At 47.5% G+C, this 21,117-nt stretch overlaps 1 protein-coding gene across 50 annotated transcripts in view; it reads left to right on the forward strand.

Moving 5' to 3' along the window:
• Positions 1 to 21,117, forward strand: part of SORBS1 (sorbin and SH3 domain containing 1) — a 228,772-nt gene that overhangs the window by 109,687 nt on the left and 97,968 nt on the right. For 35 of the 50 annotated variants that reach the window (XM_072806027.1, XM_072806034.1, XM_072806044.1 and 32 more), the window contains exons 4-8: positions 4,101 to 4,169; positions 6,940 to 7,035; positions 9,101 to 9,229; positions 18,553 to 18,579; positions 18,702 to 18,814. In XM_072806027.1, coding sequence (XP_072662128.1) covers positions 4,101 to 4,169; positions 6,940 to 7,035; positions 9,101 to 9,229; positions 18,553 to 18,579; positions 18,702 to 18,814 — 434 coding nt within the window. The remainder of the gene's footprint in view (positions 1 to 4,100; positions 4,170 to 6,939; positions 7,036 to 9,100; positions 9,230 to 18,552; positions 18,580 to 18,701; positions 18,815 to 21,117) is intronic. The other 15 variants (XM_072806049.1, XM_072806051.1, XM_072806060.1 and 12 more) reach the window with 3 other exon arrangements.

Raw genomic sequence — 21,117 nt, forward strand, 5'->3', positions numbered from 1 at the left:
TAAAGAAAGGTGCAGAGACACAGGCAGAGGGAGAAGCAGGCTCCGTGCAAGGATCCCGATGTGGGACTCGATCCCGGGTCTCCAGGATCAGGCCCTGGGCTGAAGGCAGCGCTAAACCGCTGAGCCACCCAGGCTGCCCAGCCTTTCCGTTTATTGACATAGTGCCCTTTTAGCTGAATCCTAAATTGTGCCAGACACTGTATGCTTAGGACCAAGGAGGACTCCAGGTGGAACAGTGCAGGGCTTGGTTCAACTGGGCTTCCTTTCAGACCAACTGTGTGGCCTCTGGGCGGTGGGGAACACTTCTCTGCATTCTCCTCTGTGAAACAGACATCATGAAAGCACTGGCTTGTTAGGACTTTGTAAGGATTAAGTGACACAGTCCTTCTGAAGTACTAAGCCCACAGCATGGCCAGTGTTCCATTCTAGGCTATTAGCTCAGATTTCCTTCTTGCAAGGAGGGGGACGTGGCTTGTTCTGATTCCTTGAGCACTTTTGCTGCAGATGAAGAGGCTATATACCTTCTTTTTCCCTTCAAGCCAACTTGGGTACTGCCAGGAGCTCCTGCTTTGTAACTCATTATTTCTTTTTATTTGCTTGTTTTTTTTTTTTTTTTTGTTTTGTGGTCATTTAAAACAATCCAGGATGCTTTTCTTTTGTTTTTGTTTTTTTTTGAGATTTTATTTATTTATTCATGAGAGATACACAGAGGCAGAGACACAGGCAGAGGAAGAAGCAGGCTCCCTGTGGGGACCCCGATGTGGGATTCAATCCCAGGACCCCAGGATCTTGCCCCGAGACAAAGGCAGATGCTCAACCACTGAGCCACCCAGGTGCCCCCTCCAGGACGCCTTTTTTTTTTTTTTAAAGCTTCTGCTTCACAGCTTAAAATTTCTGGATCTTTTGTCAGAATTTGCCTAAGCTGGCATTGCCAATCCTGGCATGCTTAAGGGCAGAAGGAAGAAGAAGGGAAAGGCCCGGCAGAAGGGTGAGGGTGTGGACAGGCCTGTGGGACTTCTCCCAGGTTCACTCTCAGGCGTGGTGCTAGGAGGCATTTCATAGAAAGAGTCCAAAAAATCAAGACCCTTTGACCTGATAATCCTATTCTTGGGAATTTCTGTCTTAATTTGGAGTAAACAAACATCACCCACATGAAGGTGGGGAATGAGTCAGTTCATTATGTGTATTTACTTGATGGAATGTTATACCACCATTAAAAGTGATCATTAGAAAGAAAGCAGCTATATAGAAAACATTTGTGTTTTAAACTTTGGTGCAAAGAGAAGCATGAAAATGATGCATTCTTTTTATTTCACGTTTGGACTGGGCTGCCAGTCAGCAGGGGAAGTGCTTTGCTTGTGTTCTCTCATTCATTCTAGCAAACCCGCAAAGGCCAGCATGGTGTGTGCCCCTCCCACTCTGTAGATGGGGAATCTGAGGCCTGAGAGGTTGAGGATTTGTCTGGGCTAAGCAGCCAGTGTGTGGTGGCGCTGAGGCAAATCCAGGCTGTGGAGATCAACACGCTGTGCCACAGAGGTTTGAATTGGAGGTGCTGGAATTATTTGGCAAATTTTCTTCAAGTTTCTCTGTTTCATGAGAAAGAAGAAAGGAAAGGAAATGCTTGGGGCCAGGTTGTGTAGCAGCTTAGAGCCGACCCCAGTGCTAGCACGAGGGGCCCTGAAGCGAGGCTTAGAGCCCCAGAGAGGAGATAGTGAAGAGGAACTAGGGCAGGTGCAGGGAGAAGAGAGAGTTACGGAAAGAACAGATGGGATGATGGAACCTGTGATATTTCTTTCACTTGGATTTCTGGCCTTCTTGCCAACACTCTCCTTCCATCCACCCCTAAAATGTAGGTGCAAGGGAGATTTTGGCATCTGGGAGAATTAACCTTCATCTGGAGGTGGAAGGGAGCAGCGAGTAACACAGAACCTGTGGGGCCAGTGTTCGGAGGTCCAGGCTGCTGGTGGGGAGGGTCAGTGGCCCTGTTTGTGTCTGGATCCAGGAGCATCCGGGCTGGCCCATCAGTATGAGCTGTGTCAGGGAGGGTGACCTAGTCTCAGCCAAGAGGAGCGCCTGGGATTTGAGGAAATAGTATATAAGCTATTTCATATAGAATATATTTAGTTTGTGTTTATAGAATATATAGGAGCCGTGTTTTTATTTTAAAATTTTTAAAAATGTTTCTTCCTACTGGGGGCAAGATGCCCTGTGGGACGGAGCAGACCAGAATTCAGACCATAACTTAGGGATCTTGGACAAGCCTGGCATCCTCTCTGAACTTCAAATTTCTTATCTGTGAAAGAGGAGTTCCTAACTCCCAGCTCCAGGAGACCGGGTCTAAAGGATAAAAATAAGATGCTAATTATGGAATGTTAGCATGGATCCTCCGATCCAGGCAAATAGATGTTTAAGAAACCATAGCTGTTATGATTATATTTTTGGTTTGGTTGGTTCTTGGTTGTCGGTGGGGGCGGTTACTCTAAGCACACGGGTCACATGGCTCAGGGCAGCAGGTCCTGTCTGCCTACCCACTTGTCTTCCTGGGCCTGCCTGCATGGGTTCTGGGATGTGGAATGAGGTGGGACTTAGATGCTCTCTGAGCCTTTAGCTGAGCAGAACTCAGAAAGGTCTCAACTGACCTAGAGGAGGTGACATTCAAGGTAAGCAAGCCACGAGGAGAATCTCTCCAAGGTAAGGAAAGGGGAGGGAGGTGTTCCTGGCATGGGCCTTGCAGGGAACCAAACCTAAAGGTCTGGAAGTATCTGACAAGCTCAGGGCTTGGGAGGAGATGGGCATGACAGGCAGGGGAGGAGGGAAACATGGCAGGAAAATGCTAGGACCAATGGGTAGAAGAGCCCAGGATCCAGCATGAATCGCCAGGCTTTGTCCCCGGGAGAGCACCTGGCCACTGGGTCTTGTTTGTTTGCTTGCTCTTAATTATCAAGAAGATCCGGGACGCCTGGGTGGCTCAGTGGTTGAGCATCTGCCTTTGGCTCAGGTTGTGATCCTGGGGTCCTGGGATCAAGTCCCACATTGGGTTCCCCATAAGGAGGCTGCTTCTCCCTCTGCCTATGTCTCTGCCTCTCTGTGTCTCTCATGAAAAAATAAATAAAATCTTAAAAAAAAAATCTATCAAGAAGATCAGTTAAGTTAAATATAACCAGGTAAGCCAAGATAAAAGTCCTTCTACTTAATAAAAAATTTGTATTCCAAACAATCATTTGACCATTTTGGGGAACTCAGAATACATTTTTTCTTCATAGAAATAATATACGTGACTGAATTCCCAACAAAAGACCAATATTTTTATTTTCAAAACAGAAGTAAAATACCATCTACTTAAAGTAGAGTTGTTTTTAGAAGATCCTATTGCAGTGTCTTGTTTCACTTTCATCTGTCCTGCACCCTGTGGCTTTTTAACCCAGGGAGGGCCATGGTTAGATCAGGATCTAGAAACTGCTGTTTGGATGCAGACTGACAGTGTAGGAGAAACGAAGGGACAGAACGGAGTGGGGGGAGTGGTCAGGAAGCTATGTCATCTCTGGGACAGTGACATAAGAGCCTCAATGGGGGACAATGGACAGTGGGTGGGGGAAGAGAAGCCATGTCCAGAGATGTTCCAGGGGGCAGATAGTATGCCTCTGATGTGGGACAGGGGGTAAGACGGGGGAAAGGGGGATGTGCGTGGGATGAAGGGAGGTGTCAAAGATCCCGAGGTCTCTGTCGTCTAACAGCTCTCACTCTGGATGCCCCAGGATGCAGTTGAGTTGGCCTCTGAATGAGTAGATAAGCCTTTGTCATTCAGGAAGTACCACTTTGGGGGAATTAAGCAGATTTTTAAAAAAAATGTCAGAAATGAAGCCACAGCAAGGAGGCAGGAGAACTTAGGTCACCTATCGCATACCTTCCATCGCCAGACAGCTTTTGCATTCTCTCCTGGTTCAAGCCACAGAACATTCTCAGAATTTTCCTGTGGCACCTAAAGGGGCCCTCCTCAGGCATGAGAAAGCCAGCATGTCCCCAACATGTCCTCCCAGCAGGACTCAATAAATGTCGGGGAGTCATAATTATAAGCCTTATTCTCCTTGTGTGTCTTTCAGAATGTGATGTTGGTGCTTCTAAAGCTGTGGTCAACGGGTTGGCACCAGGCAGCAATGGGCAGGACAAAGGTAAGCTCTTGAAGGGAAGCCTGGCTGGTATTCAAAAGCAGTTCTAGATGGGACAGAGTATGTGGGGCCTGGCCGCTGACCTGGGACGAGCAGTCACTGGTCGCATTGGTCTGTGAACTGGAGACCTGTTTCTGATGCCGACTTTGAGACTGGGCACATGTTCTTGCATCTCACAGGTCCAAGGCCACTCTTTCCCGCTGTGGGGTCACATGTTGAAAACTGTCCCTCGCTCACAGGATATGAATAACAACAGGTCAAGTACACAGATGAGGCCTTTGCCAGGTGCGAGTGGCATTTATCAACCTGGAGTCTCCTTTCCCGGCATTTTACCTTCACTGGCAGTAAATAGTGACACGTTCACAGTCCTGACCCTGAGGCAAGAACCTCTGATTGCTGAAATAACTTATTTCCATGGCATTTGTTTCATGTGCATCCTCAATGTTTAGTTTTTAAAAGTTTTAGGACAAAAAAAAGATTTCACTGGGAAGTGAATGGTGGGTCAGATGACCTTTGAGGTCCTGTTTGCCCTGTGGTTTCTCATCCTCAGTGTCTCAGCATGGCTGCCCAAGTAGCCAGGCTTCAGGGCCCCTATGTCACTTCGGCAATGTGCCATGGGTGGAATGATGAGTCCTGGTTCTGCTCTCACAGACAGACATCTGGGGAGGTCCATTGTCTTTATGGGCATGAGTTCCCTTATCTAGAAAATCAAGGAATTAGATGTTCTGCAGTGCTTATTCCTGCTTCAAATTCTGGGTTTTAGTGATTCCATCCATGCTCATCTCACTAAATTTTATGGTATCAAAGAGAGGGAGTAAAAGTCCTGTCATTGGGCACGCAAGTCAAAATGCACCATCTCTCAAAGAATAACTTCAGAAAGTGACATGTGTGGCCTTTGTAATTTCCATCTGGTTCAGCCAGGTATTCCTCTTGAGACGAGGTAAAGCATAAAGTTGGGAAGAGCAGCCAGGAAGGGAAGGCATAGAACACATGAGGAGCTGGGGAATGGGGGACCCAGTGAGTTTGGGGGTCGGTTCCTCTGTGGCAGGAGGTATCTCCTGCTGCTTCTCTGTGCTTCTTGCCACCTTGCTCCCTCCCCAGCTACCCTTCTCCACTCATGGTGTGGGACCATGTTCTCAGGGCCTGGGACAATTTTACTCTTGGGAGTTTTGAAGGGCCATGTCTATTGAGAGGCCCCAGGGGCATGTTTAAGTATCTAGGGAGCGTGGGGAGGGCTTAGGGCTCTGATGCTTTTAAAACCTGTGAGGCCATTAACCCCATCCCTGTGAATTCATCCATAGAGGACACTTCAGGGCTGTGGGAGAAGGTGGCAAGTGGGGGTGGATTCCACTCTCAACTTGGGAAGACTCAACCCTCCTTTGGAAAGGAGGCAGCAGATGTAACCCTGAAGGTCATCATGGTGGCCTAGGGATGTCACTGAGCCAGGTGCCCAGACAGCTGAGCTCCAGCCTCTTCACCTAGGAGCTGGATGACTCTGAGTAGCTCTGAGCCTCTTGCTTCTTCCTCTGAAAATGGTGACATGAATCTCCCACCAGCCAGTCTCCCAGGTGGTCATAAGGAGCAGGCAATGGAATTGTGCAAGCATGTTTGTATCTCGATACATGCAGCCTTGTCATTGTCTACTTAGTCGTCAATGGCTTTATGCTATGTGACTGCCTTTTGAAGTGGCAGCATGATGGACTGGAAGGTGAACTCTCCATGGCTGACGGGCCTGCCTCCCACCTGTCCCCTTGACAGCTCACTGGCATGATTCTGATGTACTAGTGACAGTCTTGCTTCCCAAACAGCCCTTAGGCCCCAGTTATTGCATAGATGTGGGGCCATGAGACCTCTGAGTTTTGCCGTTGGGGTGACCCTGGTGCCATGGCACATGACCTCCCATCTCTATTTGCTGCCATTAGAGAAAGAGTGAGGGGAGGCTTCCCCACAGGCTATGAGAAGGAGAGTTTGGGATGTGCCCACCATGGAGGCTCCAGGGTCTGGGAAGGTGGGGGGCCCAGGGAGGCCTGCAGATGGAGAAGTAGGGGCACCCTATGAGGAGAGCAGCCGTGACCACGTCCCAGGAAGTTATGCTAGTTCTCTGACAGCCGGGCGTCAGGAATCCTGGGCTGTGTATTTGGGTGCAGCCCTGAGTCTTGAGTATGCACTGGATACCTGGCAACCTCTCGTCCTGGAAAGGCTGGGTTTAGGCAAGACCATCTGCTGCCCAACAGATGGAGGTTCTGATTTGCTCGGGGACAGAGGACCATCGTTGTCAGAACAGACACAGGAAGGACCCCAGAAGTTGTGATGGTGGGGAGGCAGCTGTGATGTCTGAGAGAACCGGGCAGTGCACCAGCTTGTTCTCTTCTGTCCCCCATTCCTCGCGGTCCTCTCCCCCGGCACAGACACCCCAGCATCCTCCCAGGAGCCCCTTGGACCCTGGGTGCTCTCCCCTTCCTCTATGTGCCAGGCCATCTGTGTGTCTGGAAATCTCCTCGTCCAGAGCTTTGGCACATTCCTGGTGTGTGTGACAGGAGACACAGATAAACGCTGACCCTGCGTATGGTGTCGGGGCTGGGGGTTTTGCCATCTTGGCATAGAACTCAGCAGGGAGAAAGCAGGCTATTTTAAATGACCACATCTACTGCTCTTCGTATTGTTCTTTTCGTGTGGGCGACTTCCTCCTATTGTCCCTGCCCAGTTCCTCAACTGCTCGAGTGTTTCCCAAATGTTCTGTCTGGATGCACCATTTATCCTTTTGTGTTTTCAGCAACTGCCGACCCTTTACGTGCACGCTCTGTTTCTGCTGTTAAAATAATTCCCGTGAAGACAGTGAAAAGCTCTTCAGGCCTGGTACTCCCTCCAGGTATCTCTCCTTGGGTTGGTTTCTCTTTTTCCTTTTTTTTTTTTTTAATTATTAGCAGATCATGCATGGTTTTCCTTTCTTCTAACAAAGACGTGGAGGTTTGATCCTTGCATGTTTAGGAGCTATTCCCTCTCACATCCTTAGCTGGTTTCCTTTCTTCCTGTGCATGTGTGCGTGTGTGTGTGTGTTCTGTGAGCCAGCAAGTCTGGGGAAGAACTGACAGATGCCTTGCCCCTCCTGTCTTTAGGAGAAGGGTCAGTCCAGAGGCTAAACACGGATGCTGCTGTGGGTCTCTGGTATGTCGGGTATGTGATACACAGAGGTGCGTGAGGTACATGGCTCTCCCTGGCAGCTTCCAGCTCCCAATACTTTATTTAAAACTTCAGAGTTAAAAACAAACAAGCAAACAAACAAACTTCAGACTTCCCTGAGAATAAATGTGTCTACACTGGGAACCGCTGAGTTGGGCTGAACTTGAGGCAGCTGCCTCAGATGCCGGTGGCTCACTGGGCCAATTCCCTCCCCAACCCCTGACTTCACCTGCGGTCACTTCCTGGCCCTCCTCTCCAAGGAGGGGGTTCCGTTCCATTGTCAGCTCTGGTGTACAGCTTCCTTCAGTGCGAAACGGCCTAAGTGAGGCCCAGGTAGCGCTTTATTCCCAGTGGTGCTTTCATGAGTTGGGCAACTCTGGCCAAGCATCCAGGAATCTAGGATGGGCTAGATTTGTCATTTGGCTGCTCGTCCTTTTTGAAGAGACCATGTATCAGTTTGCCCAGTACTTTTGTGACCTCAGTCACTTATCCTCTTGATAGGTTTGGACAAGTCACATGGTCACCAAGGGCACTGCCTGCCCTGCCATACATTGTGTTTTTGTGCTTCGCTTTCAGTGGGAAGAGGTGCTGATGGGGCAGATCTGTTCTCTTCTGTAACACCAGTGGTCATTCCGTCTGAATCAGAGAGGCTGCTGGCCTGGAAAAGGAGGAGAGGAGGCTGTGTTTCTCTCTGCCCTGGCACAGGGATGGGGAGGAGTTGACGTCTGAGCCTGCATCCTGCCCGTTGCCCGCCTTAAGCCTTACCCCCAAAATCCCAGCCTTGACAACTTTAGGTCAGAGATCCAGGCTGTGCTGTGAGCAATTTGAAAAAAAAAATGAGCTGTGGGATTCAGTTCAGCTGAGCTGTATAGAAGGAAACACAGGCCTTTTAGAACCGTGTGGTTCTACATTAGTTTCTTGACTCCTCATCACTGGTTTTCCTAGAGGAGGAGCATCCGGATCTTCTGAAGCCTATTTTGAAATCCTTCTCAGTGGAAATCTGAAAGATGACCTGAGTTTGCTATAAGCCATTGTGAAGTGTGGGAGAGGTCGGCCCAGGGAAGGCTCAGCTGGGGGCCTAAGGAACGCTGTTCACTGAAGGGTTTGGTATTTCTTGTCATTTTCTTTGGTGTGAATTTTCTTCATTAAGTTTGGAATGTGAGGCTCTCACCCATGATCTTTCTCCACAGGCAGCATATCCTGTCATCATTTTAAGGGTCTTGACTTACTGGTAGAAGCTCTTCTTTTCCTTTTTCCACTGGAGAACTGCAGGGAGCAGTGATTTTTTTCTTTTTCTTTTCCATAGAACAACTTGATTCCCAATGTTGCCAACTTGCTCTTTCATAAGAAGGATGGAACGGAAGCTTGAGAAATCTCTCATAAACTCTTCCTTGAATTGTGCCTTACTAATTGGTCAGAAGTCTGCTCACCAACCTAAGTCTCATCTAATAAAAGGAATTAACCTGCTTTCATTTTGAAATGTTTTCAGCTGATAATTATAACTCATACAGAACTCATTGTTGCCTCCATTTTCCCTGAACCTCATGATATGTGGTAAAACCTCTGAAACCAGGATTTATCTCTCTTCCACCCACAAATTAATTCTCATTGACCACCACATTGACCATAAGACTTTGCGTGGCTGTCAGCAGGTTCATCTCATTCCCCGGCTATAATGAGTTGCTAGCTGACTATTGCTTTAATCTTTCAAGAGCCTTGGATTCAGGCTTCTTTTTTGCATCTTTCCTTTTCAGACATGGATCCTACAAAAATCTGCACTGGGAAGGGAGCAGTGACTCTTCGGGCCTCATCTTCCTACAGGGAAATCCCGAGCAGCGGCCCCACGAGCCCTCAGGAGACCCCACAGCATGAAAGCAAACCAGGTATGTGACCTCTCCCTGGGAGAGGTGTTCACAGTCCCACTGGGAGGGAGCGAGGCTCTCGTGCTTTTGCTCGGAAGGGTGTGAATTCACCAGCTGCCTCCCATTATCCCAGAGGTCTCTAGAACACCAGCGCCTTGTTGCATCTATGATGGGTGGTGATCGGTGCCCTGAATTAACAGGTACTCACTTGCTTCAGACAGAGGAATGGCAGTAGCCACCATTTTGTCAGCTTTTGACCAGAGAGAGGGGGAGAAACCTCGTTACAGAACTGGTGGCTCTGCAGACTGCATTCCCAGGGACCAGAGGTGTCTTAAGGACATGGGAGGGGAGTGGTGAGATGGGCTAGAGATTAGGTTTGTCCGAGGCCATCCCTGCTTTTGGGAACAGGGCTGGGGCGGTAGAGGGAGAGAAACCAAGGGAGGTTAAGAAGTGCAGGTGCCTGACTGACCTAGCTCCGGGGGAAGGGGTGGGCAGGGGTGGGGCAGGGCTCAGGCCTGGGGAGGAGACCTGGCAGCTGAAACAGCAGGACCAGAAGAGCAATTCCAAGGCCGCTGCACACCAGGATCTACGGGAGACAAGCCCATCTGTAGCCCACCTCCCATTGTGATCCATTGTTCAGGGTGTCTAGAGAGTGGTGTTGAGACCTGGGACTTTGGAACCCAGTAGATCTATGTTCACATCCTGCTTCTACCACCTATGGCCATGCTGTTGTGGACAGGACATTCCCTGACTCAGCCCTAGTGGTCTCCTCTATAGAACAGGCTTGATAATTGTACCTGCCTCATAGCATTACTTGAGCATGGAGTGTGTACAGATTTTGCACCTGCTAGTGGCACGGAATAAGCATTAGATTTGAGCTACTTTTAGGTTATGATTGTGGTTATTTTGACCTCTCTACAGAGTGTTCCAGAGCTCCCCCACATGTTCTGGGGGTTGAGAAACACTAAGGTGTGACAGGGGCAGCTAGCTTAGGGTGGGGCAGTCCCGCCCCCCTCCCCACTAGTTCTCACACCTGAGCCGCATCAGAATCACCTGGAGTAAAAGGCCAGGGTGCTGGACCCCAGGCCAGGGCTTTAGGATTAGCAGTTATTCCCATTTACAGGTCTGAGGTATAGGGTCTAAGGGTTTGCATTTTTGACAAGTTCCCAGTCATGCTGATGGCCCAAGGATCACATCTGAGAGCTCCTGCTATAGGGAAGGGGGATTTTCATATCTTTCTTGAAGGAAATGAAGGGAGAAAGGAATGAGGGGTGAAGACTACTCCTTGGGACTGGAGACAAAAGGCAGTGGGGCACACAAACTCTGGTGCAGTGGGGAGCAGTGTGTTGTGATGAGATGGAATTCTGGGGAGGGGGATGGCCAGCACCCAGCATCCTAGAAACTGACTTCCTGTCTCAGCCACCTATAAGTAGCACCAAAGCAGATGCCTAAGGACGAAGTCAGGCTAGGGTTTGCACGTCAGCCCCATTCTGATAATGTTGTGCCCTGTGGAGGGCTTCTTTTTTCCTGGTCTCAGGGAAGGCATAAGTGGCCTCTAGCACTACAGGTTGAAAGTAGCTTCTTGGCCGTATATCCCGCATCCCATGCCTGACTTTTGCCCCACTGCAGTTGGCCACTCTAGCCTTCTAGAAAGTAGGCCAAGGAGTGAAGGCAAAATTTCTTCCTAAGGCTAGCTTAATCCCGCCTCTCCTGGCCTAACTAGGAAGATCCAGCTCTCCCAACGATGTTTGGGGAAGAGAGAATCCTAAGGGATAATTTGAAGGAAAAGACCATGGCTACAGCCCATGGCTCAATAAAATGACCTTATCAAGTGCAGGTCCCTTCCTCTGGTGGTGAAAGGTAGCACCAGTGGAAGGAGAGAGTCCTTGAGCTCCCCCTCCTGGTTGTAGGGTAGCACTAACATAGAACACTGGAGAGTAGCCTTCACCCAGCAGTCTGTGGGCTTGGGCTTACAGTGCCATGCAATGATTTGAGCACTTTGGGAAGCTCCCTAGTCTCTGAATAATTGTCTATCTTACAAATTCTGACAGCTAATTTGGGTGGAAAAAAAAATCTTGTTTTAAAATGAATACACTGAAGAATTAGGGGATAGCTGTCAGTCATGCACACCTCTACAGTGAATCAATTTTCATAGATTATTTTCTTCCTGGTAAGTGGAGATCATTGATTCCAAGTCAACAGACATTCATCTCTGTGCCAGGCACTAAGTAGTCACTGGGAATTGTGGTGAGAAAGAGAGAGAAGGGAGGGAAAAGGAGAGTAATTCTGGGTGCATTAGATGAGGACAGAAGTCCGGTTGCTTGCAATGGAAGAGTCAGGTGTGGGCTACTAGCCTACTACTGAGCTTTCTTACTGTGGGGAAGCCACACCTTTGAAGCCCATGTAAAGCATGACGGATCTAGGAAAGATGGTTTCCAAGGCTTTCTAGTTCCAAAATGCTCTGTGACCTTGGAAGTGTGCAAATTAACCTGACACAAATGGAATCCCATTCACTGAGGACAAATTCGAGATTACATCCCAGGGCATTTTGGGTGGAAGGAGCAAGCTGGATTTGAGCAGAGAGGAGTTCCAAAGAGGCTGGAATGAGTCAACACTGGAGTGAGGTTGAAAAGGGATGTCACTCTAGAGATGGGACCTTCCAGCCGGAGATCTTGTCTTCCTACCATACTGCTCATTGACCAGCAGTCTGCTGGCACTTGACTGGCTGTGTCTGCGTGGCTCCCCAGTTCCCCTCTCATCCCTCTCTGCTCCTTGCACCTGGGCCTCTGGATGACAACTTGCTTTCCCCCACCAGTCTCCAGTACTGTCATAGAGCCTGGGAGTCCATGGACCTTGATAGGCCTTATGAAAACAGGTTCCTACAGTATTTGTAGGCAGCCATGTCCAGCCTGGACCAGGAGCCCAAATATAAGGCAGCAGGTGTCTCTTGCCAATGAACGATTGGGCATGCTTCCTACTCCCAGTGCCTTCCCAAATAGCTAATGTTACAGAGTGTCCAGCTCCCTTCCTTATCCCCAGGGCCAACCTCTGTCCCCTAGCTGCTCTGTCTGCCTCCTCTCTGCCTTGCTCCCTGGCTTCACCACCACCTTCTTTCTCTGCAGGTCCACAAGTGGCTGATCAGTTGCCCAGACTGGAAGTTCCAGTCTTGTACTACTGCCCAGCACCTGTGTCCTGGTTTCTTCCCTTACATGACCCCTTGACACCCACATTTCAGAAGTGTCTCCTATTCCCACTCCTTGCTCCAACTTCCTCATCCTATGAGACGTGGTCTAGTTCTGCAAGGACACAGCCCCCCTGTCATGGCTCAGCTCTGCCTCTTCTGTCCTTGTGATGTGGGCAACTCATTCAGCCTTGGCAAGCTTCAGTTTCCTCATCTATAAAATGGGAATGACCTTGGGATTCAGTGAGCTCTTTCATACCAAGATTTAGCGCTGAGCCCGGGCACACAGCAGGTGTTCTTTGATGGCAACCTTTCTAGTTATGCACAGCCGGAGGCCCTGAAAGCCTTCCAGTAATTTCAGTTAGAGGCCACAAGGGCAGTGGAAATGAGAAACTGGGGCCAGGGTGAAAGTACATTTGGACGAGTGAAGTGAAGTGGCAGTGCTCGGTGCAGTGTGTTTGAGGAGCACTGAAGGGCGGGACTCCCTGCTGAGAAGGCGTTGTTTCCCCTGGTTGACCAGGAGAATGGTATAGTGTTCCTGGAGACTATGGCTTTCTGGAGGGAGAGAAAGGAATCTTGAATTCCATTGTTGGACATACTGAGTTTTGAGGCAAGGGCAGGACTTCTAGGAGGAAGTTATTTGTTGTTGTTTTAAAGATTTTATTTATCTATTCATGAGATGCAGAGACAGAGGGAAAGGGAGAAACAGGCTCCCCTGTAGGGAGCCTGATGTGGAACTGGATCCCAGGATCCCGGGATCACGACCTGATCAACCACTGAGCCACCCAGGTGCCCCTAGGAGGAAGTTTCTAATAGGCATTTGGAAATTTGGAGTTCAGAATGTGGATTTAAGAATCATATGCATCCAGACGAACACTGGGAGGATGGAGGTGCTCTCTGAGGCGGAGCGAGATGGAGCCCTTGGAGTTGCCCAGTTTAAACCTACCCTCCAGACTCCTGCCTACAAGTGGTACCTTGACTCTGGATCCCCAACCATGGCTTCCTGGCCAGCCTTCTAATCTCTCAGTGTGGACCTTGATTGTTGGATCAGAAGCATCTAGAAAGAGCTTGAGTAATCTTAGTGCTGACTCCCTTCCTCTGGGAGAGGTGTTACCTTATCCCTGCTTCCTGATATCATTTGCCTACCAGGTCTAGGTAGAAGAGACAGGGAGCCTAATGAACTGGTTGGTGTGATACTAAGCTTCCTTTCTGGCCTAGCCTGAAGGTTATCAGTCCCTGTGTTCTGACCCACAAGCCAAAATTCAGTTCATCCCTTACATTTGGTTAATCATGTGTCAGTTTGCTCCAGTCCTTCTTGGTTCTTGACTACCATATTAGCTTTGGAACTAAACCCATTTCCCTTGGTTTGACTTACAGGTTTGTGCTCTAGAAATGGTAGTAGCAAAAAGATACTATGAGAAAATTGACATGGAAGCAGTTAAAGATACTCTCTGCCCCCTAATAACTCAGAGTCCTCTTTATGAATGTGCCTGTACAAGAATTTGGGCTGAACAAAGAAGTTGGAAGGAAAAGTCTCCACAAGAGAACATCCTTACTTCTTTTTTTTTTTTAAAGATTTATGTATTTATGAGGGAAGGAGGGACAGAGGGAAGAGAGACAGAGAATCTCAAGCAGACTCTCCACTGAGCGCAGAGCCCCATATGGGGCCTGTTCTCACAACCCTGAGATCATGACCTGAGCCAAAATCAAGAGTTGGATACCTAACCACCTGAGCCACTCAGGCGCCCTGAGAACACTCTCACCTCTGATACCAAATGCTAGTTGAAGGGATTCCTAAAACTACCCTCAGGTTTTATAATTTGCTAGGACTCAACTCATTGAAAGTTATTATACTCGTAGTTATGGTTTATTCCAGGGAGAAGATACAGATTAATATCTGCCAAGAGAAGAAGCCCAATGTGGAGTCTAGGGAAGAACCAACCATGAGGCCTTTCATTGACCTCTCCTAGGGAGTCAGGATGTATTACTTCCCAGCATCGAGATGTGACAGTGTATTTAGACTGTTGTCAACCAGGAAATTCTCCTGAGCTGTTGTGTCCAGAGTTTTTATCCACTGTTCATGTGGCTGATCTCACTCTCCAGTCTATTTAGGAGATTGAGCTCTTGATGGCTCAAAGCTTCCATGCTAAATCATGTTACTGATCTGGCACACAGACCTCTCCCCCATTGGGATGACATTCCAAGGGTTTAGAGATTAATTCCCAGAAGCCAGAAGGCAAAGGCCAGACCTCTTTATGGGTAAGGTTAAATTCTTTACCACACAACTAGAATAAAAAAATAAACACAAATGAGATTTGAAACACCATTAGGCCCACTTTTAATACCTCATCTAATTCTTAGATACTCCACTAAAACACATCAGATCTGACTCAGTAAAAATTGTCCTAAGATCCCAAGAAGAACTGATCAGCAAAACAACTTTAAAGCAGACCAAAAGGAAATTAGCACAGAATGAGAGAAAAGAAAATATCAGGAGGCTGTGGCCCCAGCCGTATAAAAAAAGAGATAGAGGGAAAGATAAGATAAAACAAATTATACTTGTCCTGGAAAGGCTCAGTCTCTTAAAGGGCTGCGAAACCTATCTAGAATCCAACTTTCCTAGGTTCTCCTCCCCCTTTAGGAGCTTTGAGGTAACACTTATAGAAAGAAGCATTTTGACAGTCTTTTCTTTTCTTTTTTTTTTTTTTTTATTTAAAAAAAAATTTTTTTTTTTTAATTTATTTATGATAGTCACAGAGAGAGAAAGAGACATAGGCAGAGGGAGAAGCAGGCTCCATGCACCGGGAGCCCGATGTGGGACTCGATCCCGGGTCTCCAGGATCGCGCCCTGGGCAAAAGGCAGGCGCCAAACCGCTGCGCCACCCAGGGATCCCTTGACAGTCTTTTCAACCAAAAGTTAATAATTGATGATTATGTATGTAAAATCTCACCTGCCACACTCAGGTACAAATGGCTGTGGGCTGCTGCCAACCTTGAAGTTACAGAAGACTAGGTAGCAGAGGATGATATATGTTGGAAATTTACTTTCCTTCAATAAGGAAGAGAGGAATGCCTAGAGAGGTCCTGGGAACTGCCTTTTCTGGGGCAGGATGAGGGGAATGGTTTTAATGACTTGGAATGAGAAGAAAAAGAGGGTTGATCCCTAAGGATATTATGTTCTCAAAGCTATCTATCACACAGCAGATGTCGGCAGCTCTTACTTATTTCTGTGTTTGGGGAAACTTTTTCCATATTCTTTGGAGTCCAATTTTACTAAGCACATACTTCATGCCAGATATTCTCATTTAGTCCTCATGACTCAAAATAGGTAGATAACCCCTCGTTTCACAGGCAAAGCTGTCATTTGCTGCAGGATGTGCAGTTAGCAAGGTCTCAAACAAGGCAGTATGATGCCAAAGTGGTAGTCCCTTTATGACTAGTGCTTTGGAGAGACAGACTCCGCTCAACTGTCCATGACACATCTGTTAGTCAGTGCCACCTGAGATAGAAGCAACCCAACCAAGAACCAGAGAGCATGGAAAATAATGTGTCCCCATATCCACGTTGAAAGCTCACATCTTTCACTGGATGGCCTCTCAGAACCTCTTGAGATTCAGGATGTGTGTGTAGATATAATACATTTGACAAAGGTGGATAAGAAATAACTTAGGAAGACAAAGCAGAAGTTGATGGATGTAGGGGGGTGGGGTGGGGAGTCATTGTCACATTGTGTCACCTAGTGGTTGATGGCCTGCCAAGTGTAAGGAGACCTCTGAGCCAGGGATCTGGTCATTTTTAGGGTCCTTCACATGCCTGATCTCTAGATCTTCAGCAACCATGTGAGGTGTCCATAGAGTAAAGATCATATTTTATAGGTGAGAAAAAGGAAGTTCGGAGTGATTAGCAGCCTGCCATCAGCCACAGAAGCCAGTACATTGTAGTAATATGTGTAAAACTCAAGTCCTATAAATTCTCCAGCTATGTGATTGGAAAGAGAAGACAAATACCTAAGGATTATGTATAAGGGGATGGCAGAAATGTAACCAGCAACCCGCTAAAGGAGTATACAACTGAAACATGCTGTAAAAACTCTGCTTTAGAGGAGAAAAGAAAGCAAAAATGGATATGGGATAGTTAAAAGCTAATAGAAAACAGGTTCCAGAAAAAAGGATGTTTTTTGAGTATCCTTTTATCATGGGTTTCAAAGTGTGAACTGTGGACCAGAAACCTTACCATCACCTGGGAATCGTGTTAGACTTGTCAAATCTCAGGCTTTACCTCCTCCCGTCAACGGAGTTAGAAAGGCTGGGGGTGGGGCCCAACAGTCTGTTCTAACAAGCACTCCAGTGATTCTAATTCAGCCAAACTACTGTACTTGGATGCAAATCATTTGAAACCTTTACCTCTGTGCCTTGCCTTCTGTTTTAGCACCTTCTGGCTCCTACCACCTCCCCAGAACATCCGCGGCTGATGGTGGGGTTGGTGGCTGATGGTAGTAAGCAGAGTGCTGCACTGGATTCTGGAAACCTAGGCTACTTTGTGTTTCCTGGCTGTGTGATTTGTGGCAAGTCACATGGCCTCTGTTTCCTCATTGTTGAAGTCGAGTGATCACCTACCTCGCAGACTTGTTGTATACACTAAATTAAATACTAAATGGGTACAAAAGTGACTAACAGTGTCTGGCACTTAGATTGGTGGTCAGTGATATTGGTAAACTCAACTGGACACCTGGAAAGCCCACCCCCTGGTCCTTGCAGGCCCCACATTGAGATGGGGCTGGGGCTATGAGAGCTGCTGTGTTAATCCCTCTTCGTCTCTATCCAGTAAGATCAGAGTAGGTAAGGCACAAAGAAGGAAGTTAAGGGATTGGCTAGTTCAGGAGTTGGCAAACTGGACTGAAGGCCACATCTGGCTCATGCCTATTTTTGTACAGCTCATGAACTAAGAATATTTTTAGGAAGAAATGGTTAAAAGGAAAATCACAAGAGGAATGGTATTATATGCATATGAAAATTATATGAAATTCAAATTTCAGAGTCCATAAATAAAAGTTCTTTGGAACACAGCCATACTCATTCATTTACATGTTATATGTGGCTTCTTTTGTGCTAGGACAGCAGGGTTGAATAGTTGTTGGGACTGAGACTGTATGGCCCACAGTGCCCAAAATACTTATTGTCTGGACCTTTATAGAAAAAGTATGCTGACCTCTGGGCTAGGTGAAAGAGCATAGAGACGAGGTGATGCGGAAGATGATAAATAGCAAACATTTACTGAGCTCTGGCAGGCACTGTGCTAAGCATTTCTCATGCATTATGTCATTTAATCCTTATAGCAACACTTAGGAACATCATTATCCCCACTTTTCAGATGGGAAAACAGGCTTAGAACTTGTATGGGTCACAGAGCCCATTGGTGGTAGATCCAGGATTTGAGCTGAGGTCAAGCTGGTAACCGCTGTGCCCTGCTGGCTCTTGGTGCTAGGTGGGTCATGTTAGGAGAAGTTCTGGGCCTCTGAGATGGGCATGGCTGGGAAGGCAGGACGGTAGCCAGCTAAAGGGAGACAAGGGTGCCTTGTAGCATGATGAAAACTCAGGGTGATTAGATTTTGAATTGTTTATGTGGGTCATTTAATGGAAAGAAGAAAAGCAGGCAGGGAGAGAAAAGAAAAAAAGTCCTTATCACAGCAGATACCTCTGGGCTTAAATCATGCTCTCCCCCTAGCCCAGTGCCAGTCGCCACAGAAAAAGTGCTTATCAACTTCTCCTCTCCCGTGTCTGTTCATTAGCCCAGCCTGCTAATGAGGAGAGGTCATTCCAAAGCCCACATCAGGGTTGGAAAAGGGGAATGGGAGTTACTAGGAACCAGGAGGGGAGAGTTCTGTTGCCTTTTTGTCTGTAAAATAAGAATGTCAAGGAACAATTGTTTCTTCATTACTGTGAATGTGAGCCTTGTGTTTTCAAAGGTCAGCGCCTGTGAGCACATCATGGTTTAGAGTGGGTTCCTATGGTAATTAGGCCATCGTGACTGAGGGCATTTTGTGTCCGGTGACGGGTGCTGGATTTTCCTCTTTCTCTGTGGTACATGCTCGTTTGCTGCAAGTGTAACCATTTTTATTTGCCCCCCATTTCTTCTTGTTTTCATCCTTCTGCACCACACGTAGTTCTGGACTCAGAGACTCCCTCAACAGGTAGGGCTTCTCTTGCATTCTTTCTGCCTCTGCCTACCACCTGGGACTTAGATTAGAGGGGAACCAGGGAGTGTACCCTCTGAGTGAGGGGTTTCTCTCTTTCTTTTCCCCCCATCTCTCAGATGAGTGGAGGCTTTCTTCCAATGCCGATGCCAATGGAAACGCCCAGCCCTCCTCACTTGCTGCCAAAGGCTACAGAAGTGTGCATCCCAACCTTCCTTCCGACAAGTCCCAGGTAGGCATGTGCCCACGGGTGGGGTGGGGAATCTGTGAGTGGCACCTGTTCTTGAATCTACACTTGTGACTTCCTGCTTGCCCAGCTGAATAACAGACTAGATTCTGAGTCATGCTTTTGGACAGCTCTGGAAAAGCTCTCGAAGACCAGAGTGAGTGAAAAGTTGGGGGTCGAGAGTAGCAGAGGCATGGGATGAGGAGGGTCTATACCAGGGGATAGGAAATGTAAGCCCAGTGTTTTCTAGGGTTGAAACACATGTGGAAATGCTCTGAAAGAGTCCATTTAGCCCTGAGGAAGGGGGAAAAGGTCTGAGCCTACGTGTTAAAAATTCTGGATTATGATAGTCAAAAGAAGAATACATTCTTGTGTTTATTCTGTTAATTTGCTGTAAGGGTTCCAGCAACTCTAGCCATACAGATCATGATCAGGTAACTGTGGGCAGCCCTGAATCCAGCAGCCCAGAGCAGGCAGACGGAAGTCCGGCCGGCAGTGCAATACAGCCTCCACCACCCCGTGCTAGCCTGAGGAAGAAAACCCCTAAGCTTGTACAGCTTGCAGTAGGGATAATTTTGCTTCAGTCTATCCCCTAAGTTGTTTTCCTGATCTTTCTTCCTTTTCCTCCCTGTTGCTACTCTGCCATTTTGATGAACATAGTCCCTGTTTTAATTCAGGTGATACGTGAAGAGTGTTTTTTTACATAGGAGTCACATCTGTGGAACAGCAGTACTTTCTTTAAAAGCAAACTGTGCTGCTCAAAAAAGTGTGGGGAGACTATGTTCCTTGTGTGGCCCACTTCCCTGGGCCCGTCTTCTGTGAAGGTGCTCCCAGAACTCACAAAGAGTGTATGGATTCCGAAGGCCACTCTGGTTCCCACCCCACTTCTCCAGTGATCCTCTGGCTCCTGCTCCCGAGGGCAAAATTGCACAGAGTCAAAGATGATGTCTTCCTTCCTCTCCGCCGACCCTGTCTTTCCAGGCATACAGGTGTCTCTGAGCCGCTCCATTAAGCTTTCCCACCACTGCCATGCTCGTCTCCCCTAGGCACAGCCATGTGCGTGTGAGGCCAGAGCTGCAGGTGTGCTTGGCTTCCTGAAGCCCTCATTGGATGCAGTTGTCTAGTAAATGACTTGCCATAGTTGTTCCATTTCCAAGACCTTTCCTGGTGTGTAAGTGTGCTGCCAGGCTCCTATCTCTGCAGTCTCAGGAATGGGTACAGTTGGCTCTATATGAGTTAGGAAGTGGTGCTAATTAATTCAAGGCAAATTTGGAAGCCCATCCTCCTCCCCTATCAGTGACTTAGCCCAAAGGCTAATTCACTCATTCCTTTTGGCTTCTTAGAGAGCTCTTCTAAAAGAGAATTTTAAAAGCCTATTAAGTAAATAAAAATTCCTCTTAAATACATTTATTACTGCAGCTTTATTGAGCATTTGTGTGTTCAGACCATGATGTGAAATATTGCCGTCAAGGAGTTTATAAGGGTGAGCCTTATCATGAGGGTGAACATCCTGTAATATTGCCTACAAATCGTGTATTTTATCTTCTTTTTTTTAAGATTTATTTATTTTAGAATAAGAGGGGGAGGGTCAAAGGAGAGGGGGAGAGAGAGAATCCCAAGTAGACTCCTCACTGAGCCGGGAGCCCCATACAGGGCCGTGTCTCATGACCCTAAGATCACAACCTGAGCTAAAATCAAGAATCAAATGCTTAACCGACTATGCCACCCAAACCCCTACAAATAGCATATTTTCTTGTCTGTCACTATCCAGGATTTTTTTTTTTTACTGGGGTGTCTTAAAGGGAACCTGGCAAATTGCTGATACAGAGGTTTTATTCTGTATATTCAGTATAAAATTGACCACCATAAATAAATAAATAAACAAACAAACCACCCACCCACCCAACTTACAAGAACTTTAGATCATACATTATTTCTTGGATTTGTTTTCTGAAAGCAAAAATGGCTTCTTGTCCATATAGCCATCGCCAAAGCTGTTAAGTATACACTGGCTCAGACAAAACCAGTTGGGTTAGGCTAGTGACTGCCCTGGCTCAGTTTCAGATGAAGACAGCTCTTAGAGCTGGCCTGGCATCTCCTTATAAGGAATGAGTTGGGGTCCAGGACACCCAGGGGCCAGAGGGGAATCCTGTCTCCTGGAGCTAGCTCCCTTTTGCTATCTTTCCTCCTGCTCGTATGGAACTGCTGCCCTGCTCTCCTCATCTCCAAGAACAGGGAACCAGGGCTTCCCTCTCTCTGACAGCATCATGGTGATCTCCAGTGGAGGCAGAGATTGGTAGTTTCTGGAA

The sequence above is a fragment of the Canis lupus genome, chromosome 29 (assembly GCF_048164855.1).
Source record: "Canis lupus baileyi chromosome 29, mCanLup2.hap1, whole genome shotgun sequence".
Lineage (NCBI taxonomy): Eukaryota > Metazoa > Chordata > Mammalia > Carnivora > Canidae > Canis > Canis lupus.